At 44.6% G+C, this 17,007-nt stretch overlaps 1 protein-coding gene across 6 annotated transcripts in view; it reads left to right on the forward strand.

Annotated features, from left to right (window-relative positions):
• ABCA1 (ATP binding cassette subfamily A member 1) overlaps positions 1-17,007 on the forward strand; it is an 89,362-nt gene that overhangs the window by 54,311 nt on the left and 18,044 nt on the right. For all 6 annotated transcript variants that reach the window (XM_071579937.1, XM_071579935.1, XM_071579938.1 and 3 more), the window contains 17 exons: positions 2,958-3,198; positions 3,787-3,926; positions 4,164-4,280; positions 7,183-7,371; positions 8,249-8,454; positions 8,547-8,723; positions 9,321-9,543; positions 9,873-10,094; positions 10,701-10,905; positions 11,447-11,560; positions 12,029-12,200; positions 12,742-12,873; positions 13,388-13,527; positions 14,507-14,644; positions 15,182-15,402; positions 15,769-15,841; positions 16,372-16,574. In XM_071579937.1, coding sequence (XP_071436038.1) covers positions 2,958-3,198; positions 3,787-3,926; positions 4,164-4,280; positions 7,183-7,371; positions 8,249-8,454; positions 8,547-8,723; positions 9,321-9,543; positions 9,873-10,094; positions 10,701-10,905; positions 11,447-11,560; positions 12,029-12,200; positions 12,742-12,873; positions 13,388-13,527; positions 14,507-14,644; positions 15,182-15,402; positions 15,769-15,841; positions 16,372-16,574 — 2,913 coding nt within the window. The remainder of the gene's footprint in view (positions 1-2,957; positions 3,199-3,786; positions 3,927-4,163; positions 4,281-7,182; positions 7,372-8,248; positions 8,455-8,546; positions 8,724-9,320; positions 9,544-9,872; positions 10,095-10,700; positions 10,906-11,446; positions 11,561-12,028; positions 12,201-12,741; positions 12,874-13,387; positions 13,528-14,506; positions 14,645-15,181; positions 15,403-15,768; positions 15,842-16,371; positions 16,575-17,007) is intronic.

A 17,007-nucleotide genomic window follows, 5' to 3' on the forward strand; every position in this document is an offset into this window, starting at 1 on the left:
GCAAACAAAGGCGGCTTTCTGCTCTGTGTACAACATGAGCTGCTCCAGATGGCTTGACTGAAAGTTACTTTGTATTGTCTGTCAGGCAGATTTCTGTGTGAAAAGTAGGGACTTGCTCCCTTCTTTCAAAGGGCAGCAGCTTGAGGGGGTGGAGAGAACTATTGTTTGTGCCATGTCTAGGAGGCTTTCTAGCAGGGAATTTTAATTAGATAATGGTCTGAACAAAATATTTGTCTTGGAGTTGGGGATGGATTGGTTCTGTGTCCCTGGACTCTTCCAATCAAGCTCTGTGGGAACAGATTAAACACCAAGAGCAAAGGCAACTATTAAGAAACGGTTACGGAGCCAGGTCTGGTGTCTGGGAGAAATAGTTGAGTAACCCTTCATGAATTAGATGCTGTCTTCTAATGGTGTAAAAAGAGCAACTCTACATGTAAATTGTGAAGTTGCTGGTGACAAAGATGAAATAAAGCTCCTTGCTCAAACTGTTTTAAAATTATGTGTAAAAATGTATTTGCCAATGCACTCCCTCTGTAAGATGATTAACACTTCTGCACTTCCTATTTATGTACCCTTGCTCCTTATGTTTGGGAATTACGGTACTCAGCTAAAGGACTTGACTTTTTGCTGAGGTAAAAATGAGGTAAAAACTTCCCAATGGGTCCCTTTGAATTGCACACTGAAAGTGTAACACACCTGAAATAAAGCCTGGCACTTTGGGTGAAGAAACATCAAATTCAAAAATCTGCATGAACATGTGTAACAAACAAAGGCTGTGTGACACTTTTTTCATTCATGTCCCATGATGCAGATGTCATGTCAGTCACCCTGAACCTGAAGAGCCAGAATGAGTGGCACCAGAGTGCAGATAAAGGCAGCAGTGAGGAAATTAAAGTACACTTAAACCAGTCGCTCTGGACATATGTATTGAATCTTCAGGCTTTAGATGTTCTCACAGCTATCTTCTGTCATATCAGTGTGTCGTATGTTTTTAAGCAGCTAAAAAGAGAGGCTCCCTGTGCAGATGGCACATAATATCTGTTGTTTAGCATGAAGAATTTTTGTCCAGATGTTGGCACATCTAAAGCCTGCACAGTGCTATAGATGAACACAAGGGGTCAGGTTTGCTTGTCACTGTAAGGCCAGACACCCTTGTGTGTGCTTTTTTAGGGTGATCTTGGATTGAATTGTTCCAGCACACTGCCGCTTTCAGCATTGTTGCTGTCTGGCTTTGCTAGCTTAGTCTTGGGTTATCTGCGTTTTATTTAAACAAAGGTGGCAGAACCAATACACAGTGAGGAAAACTGGCAGATGGTCTGTGATTGACTCTGTTACTGTTTCTGAAAATAGGGCAATTGGACCACAACATCTAAAGCTGTTTCCAAAGTGCAGCTGATGAGCAGTTACCAATAGGTGTCTGGGCAATGTTACTTGCCCTTTTTAGTGCATGTGGCTGTTCTGGGCAGCACAGTAAGAACATCTAAGTTAATGTTGCCTGATATTTCATATCAGTCAAGAAATGAGATAAAATGCTCAAAAACATTTAAAAAGGGACAGAGAACCAGCTGTAGCATTTTACCATGACTTTCACACAAAGAACAAGGGACTAGGCTGAGACTGGGCAGCTTGGAAAAGAAGTGAGTTGAAGATATGACAAAGGTCTATAAAGTTGTGTGGCACATGAAGACAAGATCACTGTCTTTTCCAGTTAAAAAAAAATACAAACAAAAAAAAAATCCAAAAACATGACACCAAATGGAGCTAACCACAGCCAAATTAAGGAGAGGAGAGGAAGTTCTTTCCAGTGATGCGCTGGATGTTAAATAATTGTGGATGTTCAAAACTCTAGGAGTTTACCATGGAAGAAATTAATTGAGGGTTAGGAAATAGAAGTTCCTTGAGCTGAAAATAAATGGAAACTGGAAGGTTGCTTAGGGGAAGTATCCTACATTTTTGCCTTTGTCTTATTTTTTCATAAAATCCACCTTTGCTTATTTTCAGCATCACAGAGGTGATATAATTACATCTTGAGACAAGGAGTCTGAGAGCAATGATCCAGTGTAGCATGAAACCAGCTCTCATGGAAGTGGATTGCTTTTCCTGTTATGCGCTTGGCCATGCCTGAGTATGGCAACATAAATGCAGTGAGTGTCTCAGGCTGAGGGCCTGGTGCTTTTGTTCATGAAACACTGCAGATGTATTGTCTGGCTTATGCCAGACAAATGAGTCTGGAGGTACCAATTTTTCTGTCTGGTTGTGTGTTGTCACCTCAAGCCTAGTGCCAGGGCAGCTAAGCAGGAGAAGGCTCCTTGCTGTGACTGACTGCATGCACAACTTATGCTGTAATCAAGCTTCAGGCTGCAGCAGGACTTGTTTTCAAGGATTTTCTGGGAATGTTGTTGACAAGACAGGGAGTTTCTGGGGCAGGGATAAGCGATACCAATCTAGGTGATAAACTGGCTGCCTGGTGTAAGTCATTGGAGGCTCGCTGACCTTGCTGGAATTGTGCCAGATGACAGTGCTGTGGCCTGCAGCTCATTCAACCTGTGTCCCATGAGCTGTACTCCCTTTGTGTTGTTCCTTTTCTGACTCAATGTACCCCATCCCACCTCTCCTTGTGAGGGGACTCTACTGGAATGTAGGTGATTTTGCAACCAGGAGGAGAAGCAGCTTCCATGTGAGAGGACAGGAAGGGCAGGAACCACCCAAAGCACTGGAGGAGAAAGCTCAAGAGTAAAGAACTTGGCAAGGATACATACCGCATTCTTGCACAGAAGAGACTTCTCTATACATTCTCCCACTCAAATGGGGGGGAAACATTATCCTTGTCCCAACCCTTGATGTTGTGCTCAAGGGCATTCTCATCTGTTCATAAACAGGTTTGTGATTTGAAGTTCTCCTTTTGCTGATCCTATTCTATACTTGCTTCCATTCTTTTCTACCACCTTCCCCTCCAGTTGCTGAGCATGAAGAGCTGGAGCGACATGAGGCAAGAGGTAATGTTCCTGACCAATGTGAATGCCTCAAACTCCTCTACGCAGATCTACCAGGCTGTGTCACGCATCGTGTGTGGCCATCCTGAAGGTGGAGGGCTCAAAATTAAATCCCTTAACTGGTATGAGGACAACAATTATAAAGCACTGTTTGGAGGCAACAGCACTGAAGATGATGTACTGAACTTCTATGATAATTCCACAAGTAAGTGTAACCCTGGCATGGCCTAAGGTCCCATCTGCTTCATAGTTGTCATCACTAGTGTTTCCCAAACTTCCACAGATTAAAAAAAAGCAGGTGGTCCTGAGGGACAGCAATCTCTATTTCAGAAAGGAATGTGCATATCATCCTGCATATGCCCTTAAGGCCAGTGAAGATACCAACATGCAGAGATTCCCAAGGACCTTCTGGAGAGTCCACAGAAAGCTGTGCAGTCGACTACCTTCATGGGGAGAGGGAGCACAGTTGTGTGCAGCCTTTGGAAATTTGTCCTTTTCTGGACAATTTTGCTTCTGCCATGCCAGTGGCGTTGTTGGGAGCATTGCAGAACTAGTCCTTTGGCTCTTTAATGATGGAGGCTACCTGGCCGCTACCATGTTTGCCAGGCAGACCATGCAGACTTGGGCTGAAAGGGGCCTTTTGCAGAGCTTTGCAGTAGAGAAGGGGTTTTGTGTCTGAAAAATGCTGTGCTTTCTGTTGTGACTGTCCTTGAAGCCCACATAAGTGGGGCATATGCCTTCTGTAGTCATCACTGTGCTTTTCAGCCACTCACCCACGTACTCTCTTCCTCAGCACCCTACTGCAACGAGCTAATGAAGAACCTGGAATCCAGCCCGCTTTCCAGGATTATCTGGAGGGCTTTGAAACCCTTGCTGATTGGGAAGATCTTGTACACTCCAGACACACCAGCTGTAAGGAAGGTCATGTCTGAGGTAACTCTAGCCCTGTCCTTTGATAATGTAGCATGAGCTATGTCCTCTGGCTGTGCAACTGATCTGCTCTAGTTAAATTAGGCCCAAACACAAGCCTACAAAGGATTGCCTGAAAAATCACAGCCTCCCTAGTCTGTTATCTCCCATGTGCTTACTGTTGAAGGCTTGGTGTACCCTCTCAGCCTACGATGGATCTGCCAGCTTTTGGAAATAACCATCCTCTCCTCTTTGTGACAGGTGAACAGAACATTCCAGGAGCTGGGTGTGTTTCGTGACCTTGGGGGAATGTGGGAGGAGATAAGCCCAAAAATTTGGACATTTATGGAAAGTAGTCAGGAAATGGATCTCATTCGGGTCAGTATGCTGTCATTGGCAGAACAACCACTGTTGTTCTTTGCAATAAGTGATGAAATATTTATTTTGGGTGGTGTTTCCTGCTGCTTCAGTGCTGAATTGGGCAGATAAACAGTATGGATGAGACCTCTTCTTAAAACAGATTGTGATTGTACTAATCCTGCGTTATGCTTGGCATTCCTTCCTTCATGTAAAAATCTGCAAACAGGAGCAGTGGATGTTTAACACCTGTTGTTAATCTGCCTCTGTTGGGAAGTGGATTGTTTCATTCACAGTATTGTCCTAACATCTTATGAATATAGTTCCTCAGGTGCAATGGTGAGGGGTGGATCTTTGCCCCCTATGCCAATATTTTTGGAAGCACGGTGATGTAAAACTGGGATCAAGAAACTGAAGAACAACTGTAGAGTCGCTTTTCCAGCTCTCAGTGCAAAGCAATTGGTTGGGTATCCTAGTGCAGCTGTTTGTATGCAGATACTTCCCCTGGACTTACAAGCCTTGAAATGCTTTCTTTTTAATTCCAATGTAATGTTGGACTGAATAATCCAAGACCTAACCTGTTGTACCTCCCCATCAACATGACATACTAGTGTCAGACTCCTGTACCTCTGTTTGCTTTATGAAAGTTAATACTGTAGATGAGAACAGAGAGGAGAACTATGGCCACTAAGTGTAAGCTGAACAGTTTGTTGCAGAGTTCAGGCAGAAAGTCAAGGCCCAAAACTTGGATTTGCAATCATGTCCTCTGAAAAGTGAATGTTGTGGACTTTTTTGTTCGTTTTGGGTTTTTTTAATAGACCCTGAACTTTTCTGGTTTCATATTTTGTGTTCTTGGTAACCCTGTTTTCTCCAGTAGTTAATTCTTGATCTTCCCAGTAACATGGTCTGTTCTGTATTGGTGTAGTAACAGGGATTGCTTTGTTGTCACCTGTTGATGGTCAGATAAGCAAGAGTACTTCACTGTCAATGCCCTGGCAGCTCCCAGACAGCATCCTATTCAGTTTAGAGATGCAGCATGAATCACTTGCACCTTGAATACTGTGTACAGTTTTGGGCCCCGTAGTACAAGAAAGACATGGAGGTGCTTGAGTGTCTCTTAAGAAGGGAGGTGGTGAAAGATGCAGAGCACAAGTTCTTGTGAAGACCAGTTGAGGGAACTGGCGTTATTTGTCCTGGAGAAAAGGAGGCTCAGGGGAGACCTTATCACTCTCTGCCACTACCTGAAAGAAGGTTGTAGCCACGTGGAAGCTGGTCTCTTCTCCCAGGTAGTAAGAAGGAGAGAGAATGGCTTCAAGTTGTGCCAGGGGAGGTTTAGATTAAATATGGTGAAAAATTTCTTCTATGAAAGGATGGTGAGGTATCAGAACGGGCTGTGCAGGTGGTGGAATCGTCATCCCTGGAAGTGTTCAAAAGATGCTTGACTGTGGCACTTGAGGACAGCATTTAGTGGTGGGCTTGGCAGTGCTGAGTTAAAGTTTGGACTCAGTGGTATTAGAGTTTTTTCCCAGCTTTAACAAGTATATGGATAGGCTGAAACATAGAGCTGCCTGTTTATGAGTCCTTTTAAGAGGGAGGGAGGTTCTTTGCTGGTTGTTAGCCACTGAGTCTGCTATGCTGCTGGGTTGACTGGTCACCACCTTTGAAGTTGTGTTGTACAATCTATTTGGCGTATTTCTTCCTGCTGAAGTAGAGGAATGTGCTTTGCTTGCCCATCTCTGCCAGTTCTAGCTTGATACTAATGCAGCTGCGAATTTCTGGAAGAACTGTAGGTGCCCCTGGAGTTAAGGAGCTTTTATGTTTGCACTGAACAAGATGAGTCTGAGCCACTTCCCTGCAGGCAAGACGTCCTTCCTGCAGGAGACAGTGGCACAAGCTAACCTTGGGAAACCAAATGAGAAGAGAGCATAGCACATCAAATCCCAGTTTGCTTGGATTTCCTTTTGTATATTTTCCTTTGCTAGCTTGGTCTGTTCTCATTTTCCAGTTAGCAGTGCTGTTTTTGTAACTGTGTGACCCACTACTTTCTGGTTTGCTGGTAACAGTAGAGCATGGGGAAGCTCTCCCTGCTTCATTTTTTGTTGGGGCAGAAAATCAATTTTCTGGTTTTATTCATAGGATTTTTTGAGTTTTGTGCAGGGTTTTTGGTTTTTTTTTTCTCACTAACTTCAGTTCCACTATATCCTTTGTAATTAATGGTCCCTTCCTGCCTTATATTGTCTGCCCAGTGGACTGGTTTCTGCTTCAATGGTGGCTGCTTCTGCCTGGAACTGCACTTGTGCAAGGTGTTGTGCATACAGTAATCTGCCATCAGAAAGCTAGTAGTTAAACGAGGTGAAAAAAGCACTGTCCCAGCCAAGAGAACAAAGAACATCACAGCTGTACAGGGCTACTTCAGCCAGCCCCAGTGACACAATAGCAAAATATATAAGAAAATCACCTGGCCTCTGGTGCTGATATTGCTGCCTAGCACAGTGACTGACAGTTGAGCCTTCAGCCATGCCAGAATCCCTCTCCATCCCAGCTAGGAGCAGAGCTTGGCAAGTAGCATAAGCTGAATGGGTTTCTGCTGAGCACACATCTTCCTCTTCCCTGGTTTGCATTTGTAGCTGTACATGGTTCTCTGCTGCCCTCTCCTTGGGAGAGGGGTGGCGGGACATGGAGGCAGCCAAGCAGCCTATAAAGGACACCTGATTGCGTAGCTATACTGAGGGAGGCATATTCTTTACAAAGTGAGAGTGAGAAGAAAGACCCCACTGTGCTGATTCTCTCAGTATGACAGAGGGCCTCTCCCTGCACAATTTTAACAGGTGTTTTCTCTGGTAGTACTTGTTTTCATTATGAGAGAGGAGGTATAACATTAATTCTCATAATTACTTCTCCTTTGAAAACAAAATATCTGCAGACACTGCTGAAAGGCAAAGCTCTCAGGGATCTGCACTTGCCAGCTTCCAACTGGACAATGGAGGACATTGCCCATTTCGTGTCAAACCATCCAGAGGACTTTGAGACAGAAAATGGCTCTGTGTATACCTGGGTGGATGCCTTCAATGAGACAGACCGGGCTATCCAGACCATCTCTCGCTTCATGGAGGTGAGATCCCTGCTAGTGTGGGAAAGGCCCTGGGGGAGGGCAGCAGCTTGGTTTCCACCCACACAGTGAAGTTTTCTGGAAGGTGTAGATGTTCCTCAATACATTTTCTGGAAGCAACCAGGTGTTAGTGGGGCTAAGCACACAGCATGTGAGAAAATAGTCATTTATTCAGATGCCTAAATATAGATGTAGGAACCTAGCTGTAGGCCTTTTTCTTGAAGCTTTTGTTTTGGCCCCTGCATGTGGTTTCCTGCCCTCCTGTTACTGGGTCACTGAGAAGTGCTGCTGTCTCAGGCAGTGTAACAGCTTATATTTCAGTCTGGAGTATCGCTGGGGGACCATGGTGAAACTAGCAACTGCTTTAAACTGGGGGAAGACATTGAGTAACACAATTAGTTCTGCTTGTTTCCTGATCATCTTGGAAGATAAGTGCAAACAGAAACAGGCCATGGCCTGTCAGGGACCTGTTCCAAAGCCTTTAGGTCTCTTCATGATGTTTAGAAGCTTTGAATCAGACCTAGTTTATTGGTAGAAGAGGAAATAAGACTACTTATGGAAATTGATAATTAGATGAGATCCTCTAGGCAATACTGCAGTGCTGCCTAACATCTTGTACAGACAGTACATTTGCTGGGGTATTTCTCGGTGCTATATATTTGACTAATAGGTGACCATCAAGCAGGCAGAAATAACATCTCTTGCAACTTGCTGGACTACTGTAAGCCATGGCAAAATAGTCCAATTCTGTCATCTCTTTCTTGAGTGTGGCATTACCATTACAGAGTTGTCCTTTTTTTCCTCCATCCCACATGTAAACAAAGTACATTCTGGTTTAGTAATGTATCTGGTAAATGCTTACAATTCTGCTGCTGTCTAGTGTGTCAACTTGGACAAACTGGAGCCTGTGGCCACAGAAGTCCGGCTTATAAACAAGTCCTTGGAACTTCTAGATGAAAGGAGGTTCTGGGCTGGCATAGTCTTCAATGAAATAGCTCCTGACAGCATAGACCTCCCTCAACATGTGAAATACAAGATACGCATGGACATTGATAATGTGGAAAGGACCAACAAGATCAAGGATGGGTGAGCCCTGACATCCTGCCTTATGAATAATTTCTTCTGCTGGATGTGGTGATGAGGATTTCTAATGGAAACGTCTTTTTACCTTGGTGCAGATACTGGGATCCTGGTCCACGTGCTGACCCCTTTGAGGACATGCGCTATGTCTGGGGAGGTTTTGCCTACCTGCAGGATGTGGTGGAACAGGCCATCATCAGGGTGCAGACAGGCACGGAGAAGAAGACAGGAGTTTATGTACAGCAGATGCCCTACCCATGTTATGTGGATGACATGTATGTATGCAGGCTGTTTCAAAACCTCCCAGGGGCAGGAGCTTAGGAAGCATGGGCTTTTGTCACTCCTCAGTCATGGTTTATGTCCCTATTCTCAGTAAGGAGACAATCTCCACAGTGTTCTGAATCCCTGGAATTAGGACACCTACATGGAGAATTTAGAATATGTGATGACTTGTAGGGTCTTGCCCAGGAGAGCTACTGTCAATTCTGGACTTGACATACAACGTACATTCCTGACGTGTGACCATATCGCCACACTTGATGCAAGGATAAAATAGCACTGGGGTAAGAAGCAGACACATAGGCACAGGAGAGTGGAAAGAGGACGGTTGAGATCAGTCCCCAGGCAGAGCAAGGTCTTTGCACTCACTCTTCCACTAAGTGACAGTTGTAGCTCCAGCTTCCACTCCTAACTGGCCATGCACTCTAAATCCATCAGCCTCACCTCATAGTTAGACACTAATCCTGTGACAGGCTGCGCACATTGGCGGCTGTGTGCCTTAGCTGTCACCATGCTTTAATAGCCTTTGGGTGGTACCTGCAGTTGCTGTTTTCTCAGTCTGTTCTTCTGGTCCTTTTTCTTGTCTTTCTCAGATTTCTGCGTGTCATGAGCCGCTCCATGCCTCTCTTCATGACACTAGCCTGGATCTATTCAGTGGCTGTGATAATTAAGGGCATTGTGTATGAGAAGGAAGCCCGGCTGAAAGAGACAATGAGGATTATGGGACTTGACAATGGCATTCTTTGGTTAAGCTGGTTCATTAGCAGCCTTGTCCCTCTCCTGATGAGTGCAGGACTGCTGGTGCTGATCCTGAAGGTGAGTTGTCTGGTTTGCCCTGTGGCAGCAAACTCTAGAGCCTTGAGAGCCTGCTTAGCTGTGGTCTGCACTGATACACTGGGGAGGAGTTAATGAGTGTGTGTTGACAAGTCACTTTTTGGGAACAAGGTTCTTGAACAAAACCGGACTGAGTGGCTGAAAACAGCAGGAGGGGATGTAGTAGTTTCAGTACTCTTGAAAAGATGCCTCGGGAAGGTTGTTGTACAAATTGCAGCTCACCCTGAGCAGCAGCTCTGCAGACTTGCTTATGATAAAGCTACCTCAGAGAGGCCTTTTAAAGCCTAATGCACTTCTTGTTCTCCTGCTAGATGGGGAATCTGCTGCCTTACAGCAACCCTAGTGTGGTGTTTGTTTTCCTCTCGATCTTTGGCGTTGTGACCATCCTCCAGTGCTTCCTCATCAGCACCGTGTTCTCCAGGGCCAACCTGGCAGCTGCTTGTGGGGGCATTGTCTATTTCACGCTGTACCTGCCGTATGTGCTGTGTGTTGCCTGGCAGGACCATATCAGCTTCTCACTCAAGATTTTTGCGGTAAGTCTTGATGAAGCAATCGTGCATACTGGGCCTCCACCAGTATGGCACTCAGCAGCTCTCTAGCTGGACACTGTTACAAGGTGGGGGAAGTGGCAATGGGAGAATAGTTTTTAGTGTAAGAGACTGTCAGGGCTGGGCTTGGTGAAGTGGTTGACTGAACCTGCTAGAAGGTGCTGGGGTGGGGGGGGGTTGTTGTCTTTGGTAGTAGAAATAATGTAGCTGGACTAAGCTTCACTGATCTCTGTGTGCTATGATGCTTTATCACTGGATATGCAGGCTGAAGAAACCAGCTGCCTTTCCTCTGCACAGCATTTCTTACCTGGCTGGAGAAGGTGGCTCTTAGTGACATGTTCCCTTACATGAAAATCTGAACAGTAAGGGAAAAAAAATAAGGAAACAATTCTGGAAGGAGGTCTAGCAGAGGTTTCAGGACTTGGACCTGGTGTTCCTAAATCTGGTGTTCCCTCTGCAAATACAATGATGCAGAAGGGAACTTTAACTTTTTGTAGGGACCATGTCCCTTAGGCTTATACTAGAACTAAGCTGCCTAGTTGGAAAGTAGATGTGAAAAACTAAATGTCTGTTCATGCCTCCCCTTTTCAGAGTCTGCTGTCTCCAGTAGCCTTTGGTTTTGGTTGTGAGTACTTTGCACTGTTTGAAGAGCAGGGCGTTGGTGTTCAGTGGGACAACTTCTTTGAGAGCCCACTGGAAGAGGATGGCTTTAGCATCACCACGTCTGCTGTCATGATGCTGTTCGATACATTCCTGTATGGAGTCATGACCTGGTACATTGAATCTGTCTTCCCAGGTGAGGTCTGCTTCTGAGGGAGGATCATGTCTTCAGGCTTTTAAATAAATCCTTTCACCCTACTCACGTGTCAGGGTGCAAATTTGGCTCACTTTCAAGCAGTGCTGCAGAAGGGTCATCGAGGAAAACCATATACCAGCATCACAGCAAGGTTGTTACTTGCTGTTAGCAGTGAGTGTTGCCCAGCACAGAAGCATGGGCCTATTGTGGCCGTGGCTGAGCTAGCCCCAGAAGCTTCGCTGTATTTCAGCTGTTCCCTTCTCTGAACTGCTGAGGCCAGAGACCCTGCTGCAAGGGAGGATTTAAGAGTATCAGAACTACATGTCCCACTTAGCACCTTCCAGCACAGGTTTTTTAGCCCTAAAGTGAAGTGAGAGATCTCTTACCAAAGTCCTTCAGTGTCTTCATCAAGAAAGATCTCTTTGTAATGCTGCCTCATCTAGAGGCTTACTCAGGGTGGAATATTTCCCTTCTTGTCCTGAATGCTAATAAAAGAAAGGGGGCAGATGCAGTCAGGCTATGTAATGGTTTTCTTTTTTAGGCCAGTATGGGATCCCAAGACCCTGGTACTTTCCTTTCTCTAAATCATATTGGTTTGGTGAGGAACCACATGACAGGCAGCACCCTCATCCTGATCAGAAGGGGCCTTCAGAGGGTAAGTGCTAGACAGAGAGCCTTTCTGCAGTGAAGTGGTATGGTCTGCTTTTTTCAAATGACAGTCCAAGGACAGCAGAACTGGCATGACTAAGGTGAAAGTGATCATCCTTTTGTTACCACAGCTTAGTTACGCTGATCGGGTGAGTGTATCCAGATAAACCGGGGGTACTTTGCCCACTTGAGTGCAGGTGGGTTCTCCAGCCTCCTGGAGTTGAGAAGTCCTCCCATTTTTGCTGACCCTGATGACACTGCAGATCTCCAGCTCTCAGAAGATCCCAGGAAAGTGAAAAGAGCTAAAAGACCATTTCTGTGGAAGATTCATGTTCCTTGGGAAGAAATGTGGTCAGTTGTTCATATAGGCCTTTTTATCTTGGAACTCCACAGACTTGGGGGAATGTCTGTTAGAGCTCTCATGCAGTTTCTGTTAAAACCTATCATGTCTTTCTATTGCTGTGCTTTCTTCCAGTCTGCAAGGAGGAAGAGCCAGTGCATCTGAGTCTTGGTGTTTCCATCCAGAACTTGGTCAAGGTTTATCGTGATGGCAAGAAAGTTGCTGTAGATGGTCTCACACTGAACTTCTATGAAGGACAAATCACCTCCTTTCTCGGACATAATGGAGCAGGGAAAACCACTACCATGTAAGAACAAAATAATATGTTAAGACAGTGGGGGAAGTGACTGCATACTGCAGTTACTATCCATATGGTAGAGGTAGTCATACAGCTGTAGAGTGCAAGCTGGTGTGGGCTAGGGTGCTTCTTCTGATACTCTAGTTGTTCAGCTGCCTCAAAAGACTCACAGGAGACTGAAACTAGAGGCAGTTCAGGTTGAGACTGGCTTGCATGAATCTGCAGGCAGCATTTTGTAGTCATGCCATTTGTGATTGACTTTTGTAGTCATGCCATTTATGTAAGGAAGAAAGTTGTGATTGAAAGAACAAGAAACTTTTAGAGGAGAAAAGCTTTTCTTCAAGCAGCCATGTGGGTGATCGAGCACTGTTAAGGCCATTGTAGCTGACTTTTTTTTTTTCAATCCATTAGTTAGATGTTTGTCAGACTACTTTCTTGTGGAAGTCCCCCAGGGCTTCCACCCACTCTTCATTCAGTCATCCTGGCATGCACAGCAGCTATTTCCTAGCGGAACTTAGGAACCTGTTTGTCTGTTCTATTTGTCCTGCAGGTCCATCTTGACTGGCTTGTTCCCCCCAACTTCGGGTACAGCCTTCATCCTGGGCAAAGATATCCGCTCTGAGCTCAGCACGATCAGGCAGAACCTGGGTGTATGTCCACAACACAATGTGCTCTTTGACTTGTGAGTAGCATCTGTGAGACACAGGACTGGTATTACCCAACAGACATTTGGATTCTTTAGCATACAGTAGTAGGCCTTCAGCTTTGATGGTCATTTTTTTATGTGTGCATGGTGCGAGACAGTGGGGTGGTGTGAGATTGGTATAGGAACATTGTGTGTACTAGCATGCTCCTATGTGCCTGTGAATGATTAGCAAGAGCCTACACTTCCATGTCTCTTAATAATGTACTCCACTGAAATCAACTAGGCTGAATGTTTCCCTGGTGCTTAGTGATTTGGGATGTTTGGGCTACTCTGTCAAGCACTCTTAAAGGAGGATTATTTACCTGTTGAATAGAGCCACACCCTGAAGTCAGGCCCAAGCTGAGCACCCAGTCTGTAGTTCCTTCCTGAAACCTCAGCCTTAAAAGATATTATTCTGAGCAAACAGATATGTCTGCTGTAATGCTAATGTAAGGGATGAGTCCTGGCATGGTGCTTTCAAGTGTGCCCTGAGGCTGCTCCTGTTCTCTAGGCTGACCGTGGAGGAGCACATCTGGTTTTATGCTCGGCTCAAAGGGCTGCCGGAAAAGAAGGTGAAAGAAGAGATGGAGCAGATGGCAATGGATGTTGGTTTGCCTCACAAACTGAAAGCTAGGACAAGCAAACTTTCTGGTAGGTTCAGTCTTTTATGTTTCTCTGCCCCAGAAATGCTCTATTTGCACTTGTAGATTGGCTGCATTATGGACCTTGATTGCATCCTGTAATTAGATATAGACTACTATACAATTAAGTGCTTAAGGAAATCAGTTGTTTATTAAGTACCTCACCAGTTGCAGTAAACTTTAAAATCTTGCACTGTCTTAATCTTGTCTTAACAAGTCACTTACTTTCATTAGTATTTTGTTGTTGTTTCCATCAACGACATAGTCCACCTGCAAGTGATACCTGTTCTTCAAATGCCTCTGTGGTGAGAGTGGCTTAGATCATAATCTCCAGGTCCTTTACTGTTTGTGACCCATATGTGCATTCCTTATGCTTACTTCTGCTTCTTTAGTTGGTGACCTGGAGCGTCCTTCTCCTTGGTTCAGGAGGGGCAGGATTCCTGTATCATTCTGTACCAGATAGTTGAGGGACTGAGGCATCTTTGTGTTTCTCAAGGATCAGTACAGACTACACATTTGACTTTGGGAAGGGAAAGCAGATGACCATGGTTGGCTTTAGTATTGAAGAGTGCAGTATAATCCCTTGCTTCTGCCTCTGGAATGCATCCATGCAAGGGGTGTCTCATGGGGATTTACTTCTACAGCTCATGCTTTGGAGTCCTGTGCTCTAGATTGCTAAATAGGGTTAGGCCTCCAAGCTGCTGACTTGCTACCCCTGGTGCTGAGATAGTATGATTCACTCATAGAAGGGCATGCAAGGTGTGATTTGCTGCAGTAGGCCATGGAGTTAGACTCTGTTGAGGGAAGACCATCCAGATGAATTGCCCACTGTCCAGAAGGTAGTGGGACCCTGAAGCCTGAAACAGTAGCACTACTTCTTGTTCTTAGTCTGCTTTCTTTCAGAGCTCATAATCCATTGTGCTGCAAGTACTGCTGTTTGACTCATCTCTGCATCAGCCTGAACAGCTCTTTCTTCTTGTTCCTGTCAGGTGGCATGCAGAGGAAGCTCTCTGTTGCCTTAGCATTTGTTGGTGGTTCCAAGGTTGTCATTCTTGATGAGCCTACAGCTGGAGTGGATCCTTATTCTCGCAGAGGGATATGGGAACTACTTCTGAAGTATCGGCAAGGTATGTAGTCTTTTCCTCTGCTCTTAATGAATGTGTTGAAGGCAAAAGAAAATCAATCTGTTTCATGATTGTTCTCAAAATAGTGATGTGTCTCTGCAAATCTATTGTTGCCTGCACTGAGGAATAAACAAAGACCATGAAGGACAAGGTTGTTCCAGTCTCTCATCTGTCCTCCTTTCTCATCCTATTCATGTCAGAGCTCATGAACAAAGTTCTTTACTGGGTCATGAGGGCACTTAGTCTGAAAGTCATCCTTGGTGTTCAGCAATGTCCTGTTCAGCTCTGTGCAGCAAACCCTGCTGACATGAAATTAAACCTACCTTTGCTGAGCACAAAAAAGGGCCAGCAGAGAGTGGCGATAATAAACACATGACAGCAGTTGAGAACCTTTTCCATTCTGATAGCCTCATTCAGAGGAGCCAAACGTGGCATCAACATCCAGTCCAACTTTATGGCAAGATCCAGATGATTGTGGCTTTGGTGTGGGAACATAGGTTGGTTTGACTTACCAGCAACATCTTCCTTGCTTTCTTCCAGGTCGCACTATCATTCTCTCCACACACCACATGGATGAGGCAGACATTCTGGGGGACCGGATTGCCATAATTTCTCATGGCAAGCTCTGCTGTGTTGGCTCTTCTCTCTTCCTGAAGAACCACCTGGGAACAGGCTATTATTTGACCCTGGTCAAGAAGGATGTGGATTCCTCTCTTAGCTCCTGCCGAAACAGCAGCAGCACTGTGTCCTATTTGAAAAAGGTACAACTGACCCTTTCTGCCTATACTTATTTCTATTTCATGAAATCTTAGGCTTACTAGAAGGAGCAAAAGTGTTACATTTTTGATAGATTCTATGCCAGACCATGTCTGGTTAAACTGTTGCATGGCATGTCTGTATACATCGTAGTTTATTTCAATGCTGGTGGTCCAAAGCTGACTGGAGAGATACCAAATACATAGGTCCAAGTTTTTGGAACACTCACTTCTATACTTGTGACCTCTTCCTTGTATTTTAGCCCTTTGCAGTGGTAGCCCTGCAGCATCTGGACTTAGAGTGTAGCATCTACTGGGTCCTATTTTGATTAAACAGCAAAAAATAACATTTGTCTTCTCTTTTGTGACCAGGATGACAGCGTCTCCCAGAGCAGCTCTGATGCTGGCCTTGGCAGTGACCATGAAAGTGATACATTGACAATAGGTAAGGCTTGGAAAAGAATTTAAGATTGAATCCCAGTGCTGACATTGCTCTATGGTTCACCTTAGGCTGCAGCCTTAAGCTTGTGCCCCCATGTAGCTACAGTCTTGTGACAATTATTAAATTTACAGAGATGGTATTTTTAAATCTTCTGTAAATAGTGGAATGTTTTTCTTGAGTGAGCCATTTTGCATTCAAGTTCTCCTGAGAGTTAATAAGCAAAGTTCCTAAGCCTGTTAGTAATTTATAACCTTGTGAACTGTACATCAGTGACTTGGAGGTCTTCCGGCAGCATGTAAGACCTCTCACAAATTCTGCACATAAAAGGAATATCCAGGCTTGGGGACAGCCTTTCACCCAGGCTTGTGTTAAATGTAAAAAAAAATGAGACTTTCCATGGAAATAAGTTGTTTTTCAGAGATGTCCCATTTTCCTTCCTTTCCAACTGGCAAGATTGTTTTATACTGAACTCTTCTTTCCACATAAAGAGTAGTTACAAGAAGAAAACTGTCTTTTGTGTTTGTTTTTTCTAGATGTCTCTGCAATTTCAAATCTCATTATGAAACACGTTCCTGAGGCCAGACTAGTGGAGGACATAGGCCATGAATTAACCTATGTCTTGCCATACAAGGCTGCTAAAGAGGGAGCTTTTGTGGAGCTGTTCCATGAAATTGATGACCGTCTTTCTGATCTTGGCATTTCCAGCTATGGCATCTCTGAAACTACCCTGGAGGAGGTTAGTGAACTGACAATTCTCTTTTGTTTTAAACTAGGCAAAGTGAATCATGTCAGATGAAGAATGAGAGAGTCTTACCTCTTCCTGTAAAAATTTGTTATGGAACAGGCAGCTTTACATTCCCTTCTGAAGTGGTTTGTCTTCTGCCTTGTTTACATGTGTGTTCATACAGGTGTGCATTTAAAACTGAATAGTACAGGCAAGCACAGACAGATCCCATGTACTCTGTTAGACTTCACTGAGATGTCATGTGAAGGTTGGCCACTTCTTTGGGTTCTAATGTCTGTGTTATTTTTAAGGATGCTGTGTGTTGCGCTTAACTGAAAGCCTACATTGCAGTACTGGACACTATATATTACAGAAATTATTTAGACATAAGCCCATGTCAGGGTTGTTTTTATGGTTTTATGGTTTGTTCCAACTGACAAGTCTC

Source organism: Pithys albifrons, chromosome Z, assembly GCF_047495875.1.
Source record: "Pithys albifrons albifrons isolate INPA30051 chromosome Z, PitAlb_v1, whole genome shotgun sequence".
Classification (NCBI taxonomy): Eukaryota; Metazoa; Chordata; class Aves; order Passeriformes; family Thamnophilidae; genus Pithys; species Pithys albifrons.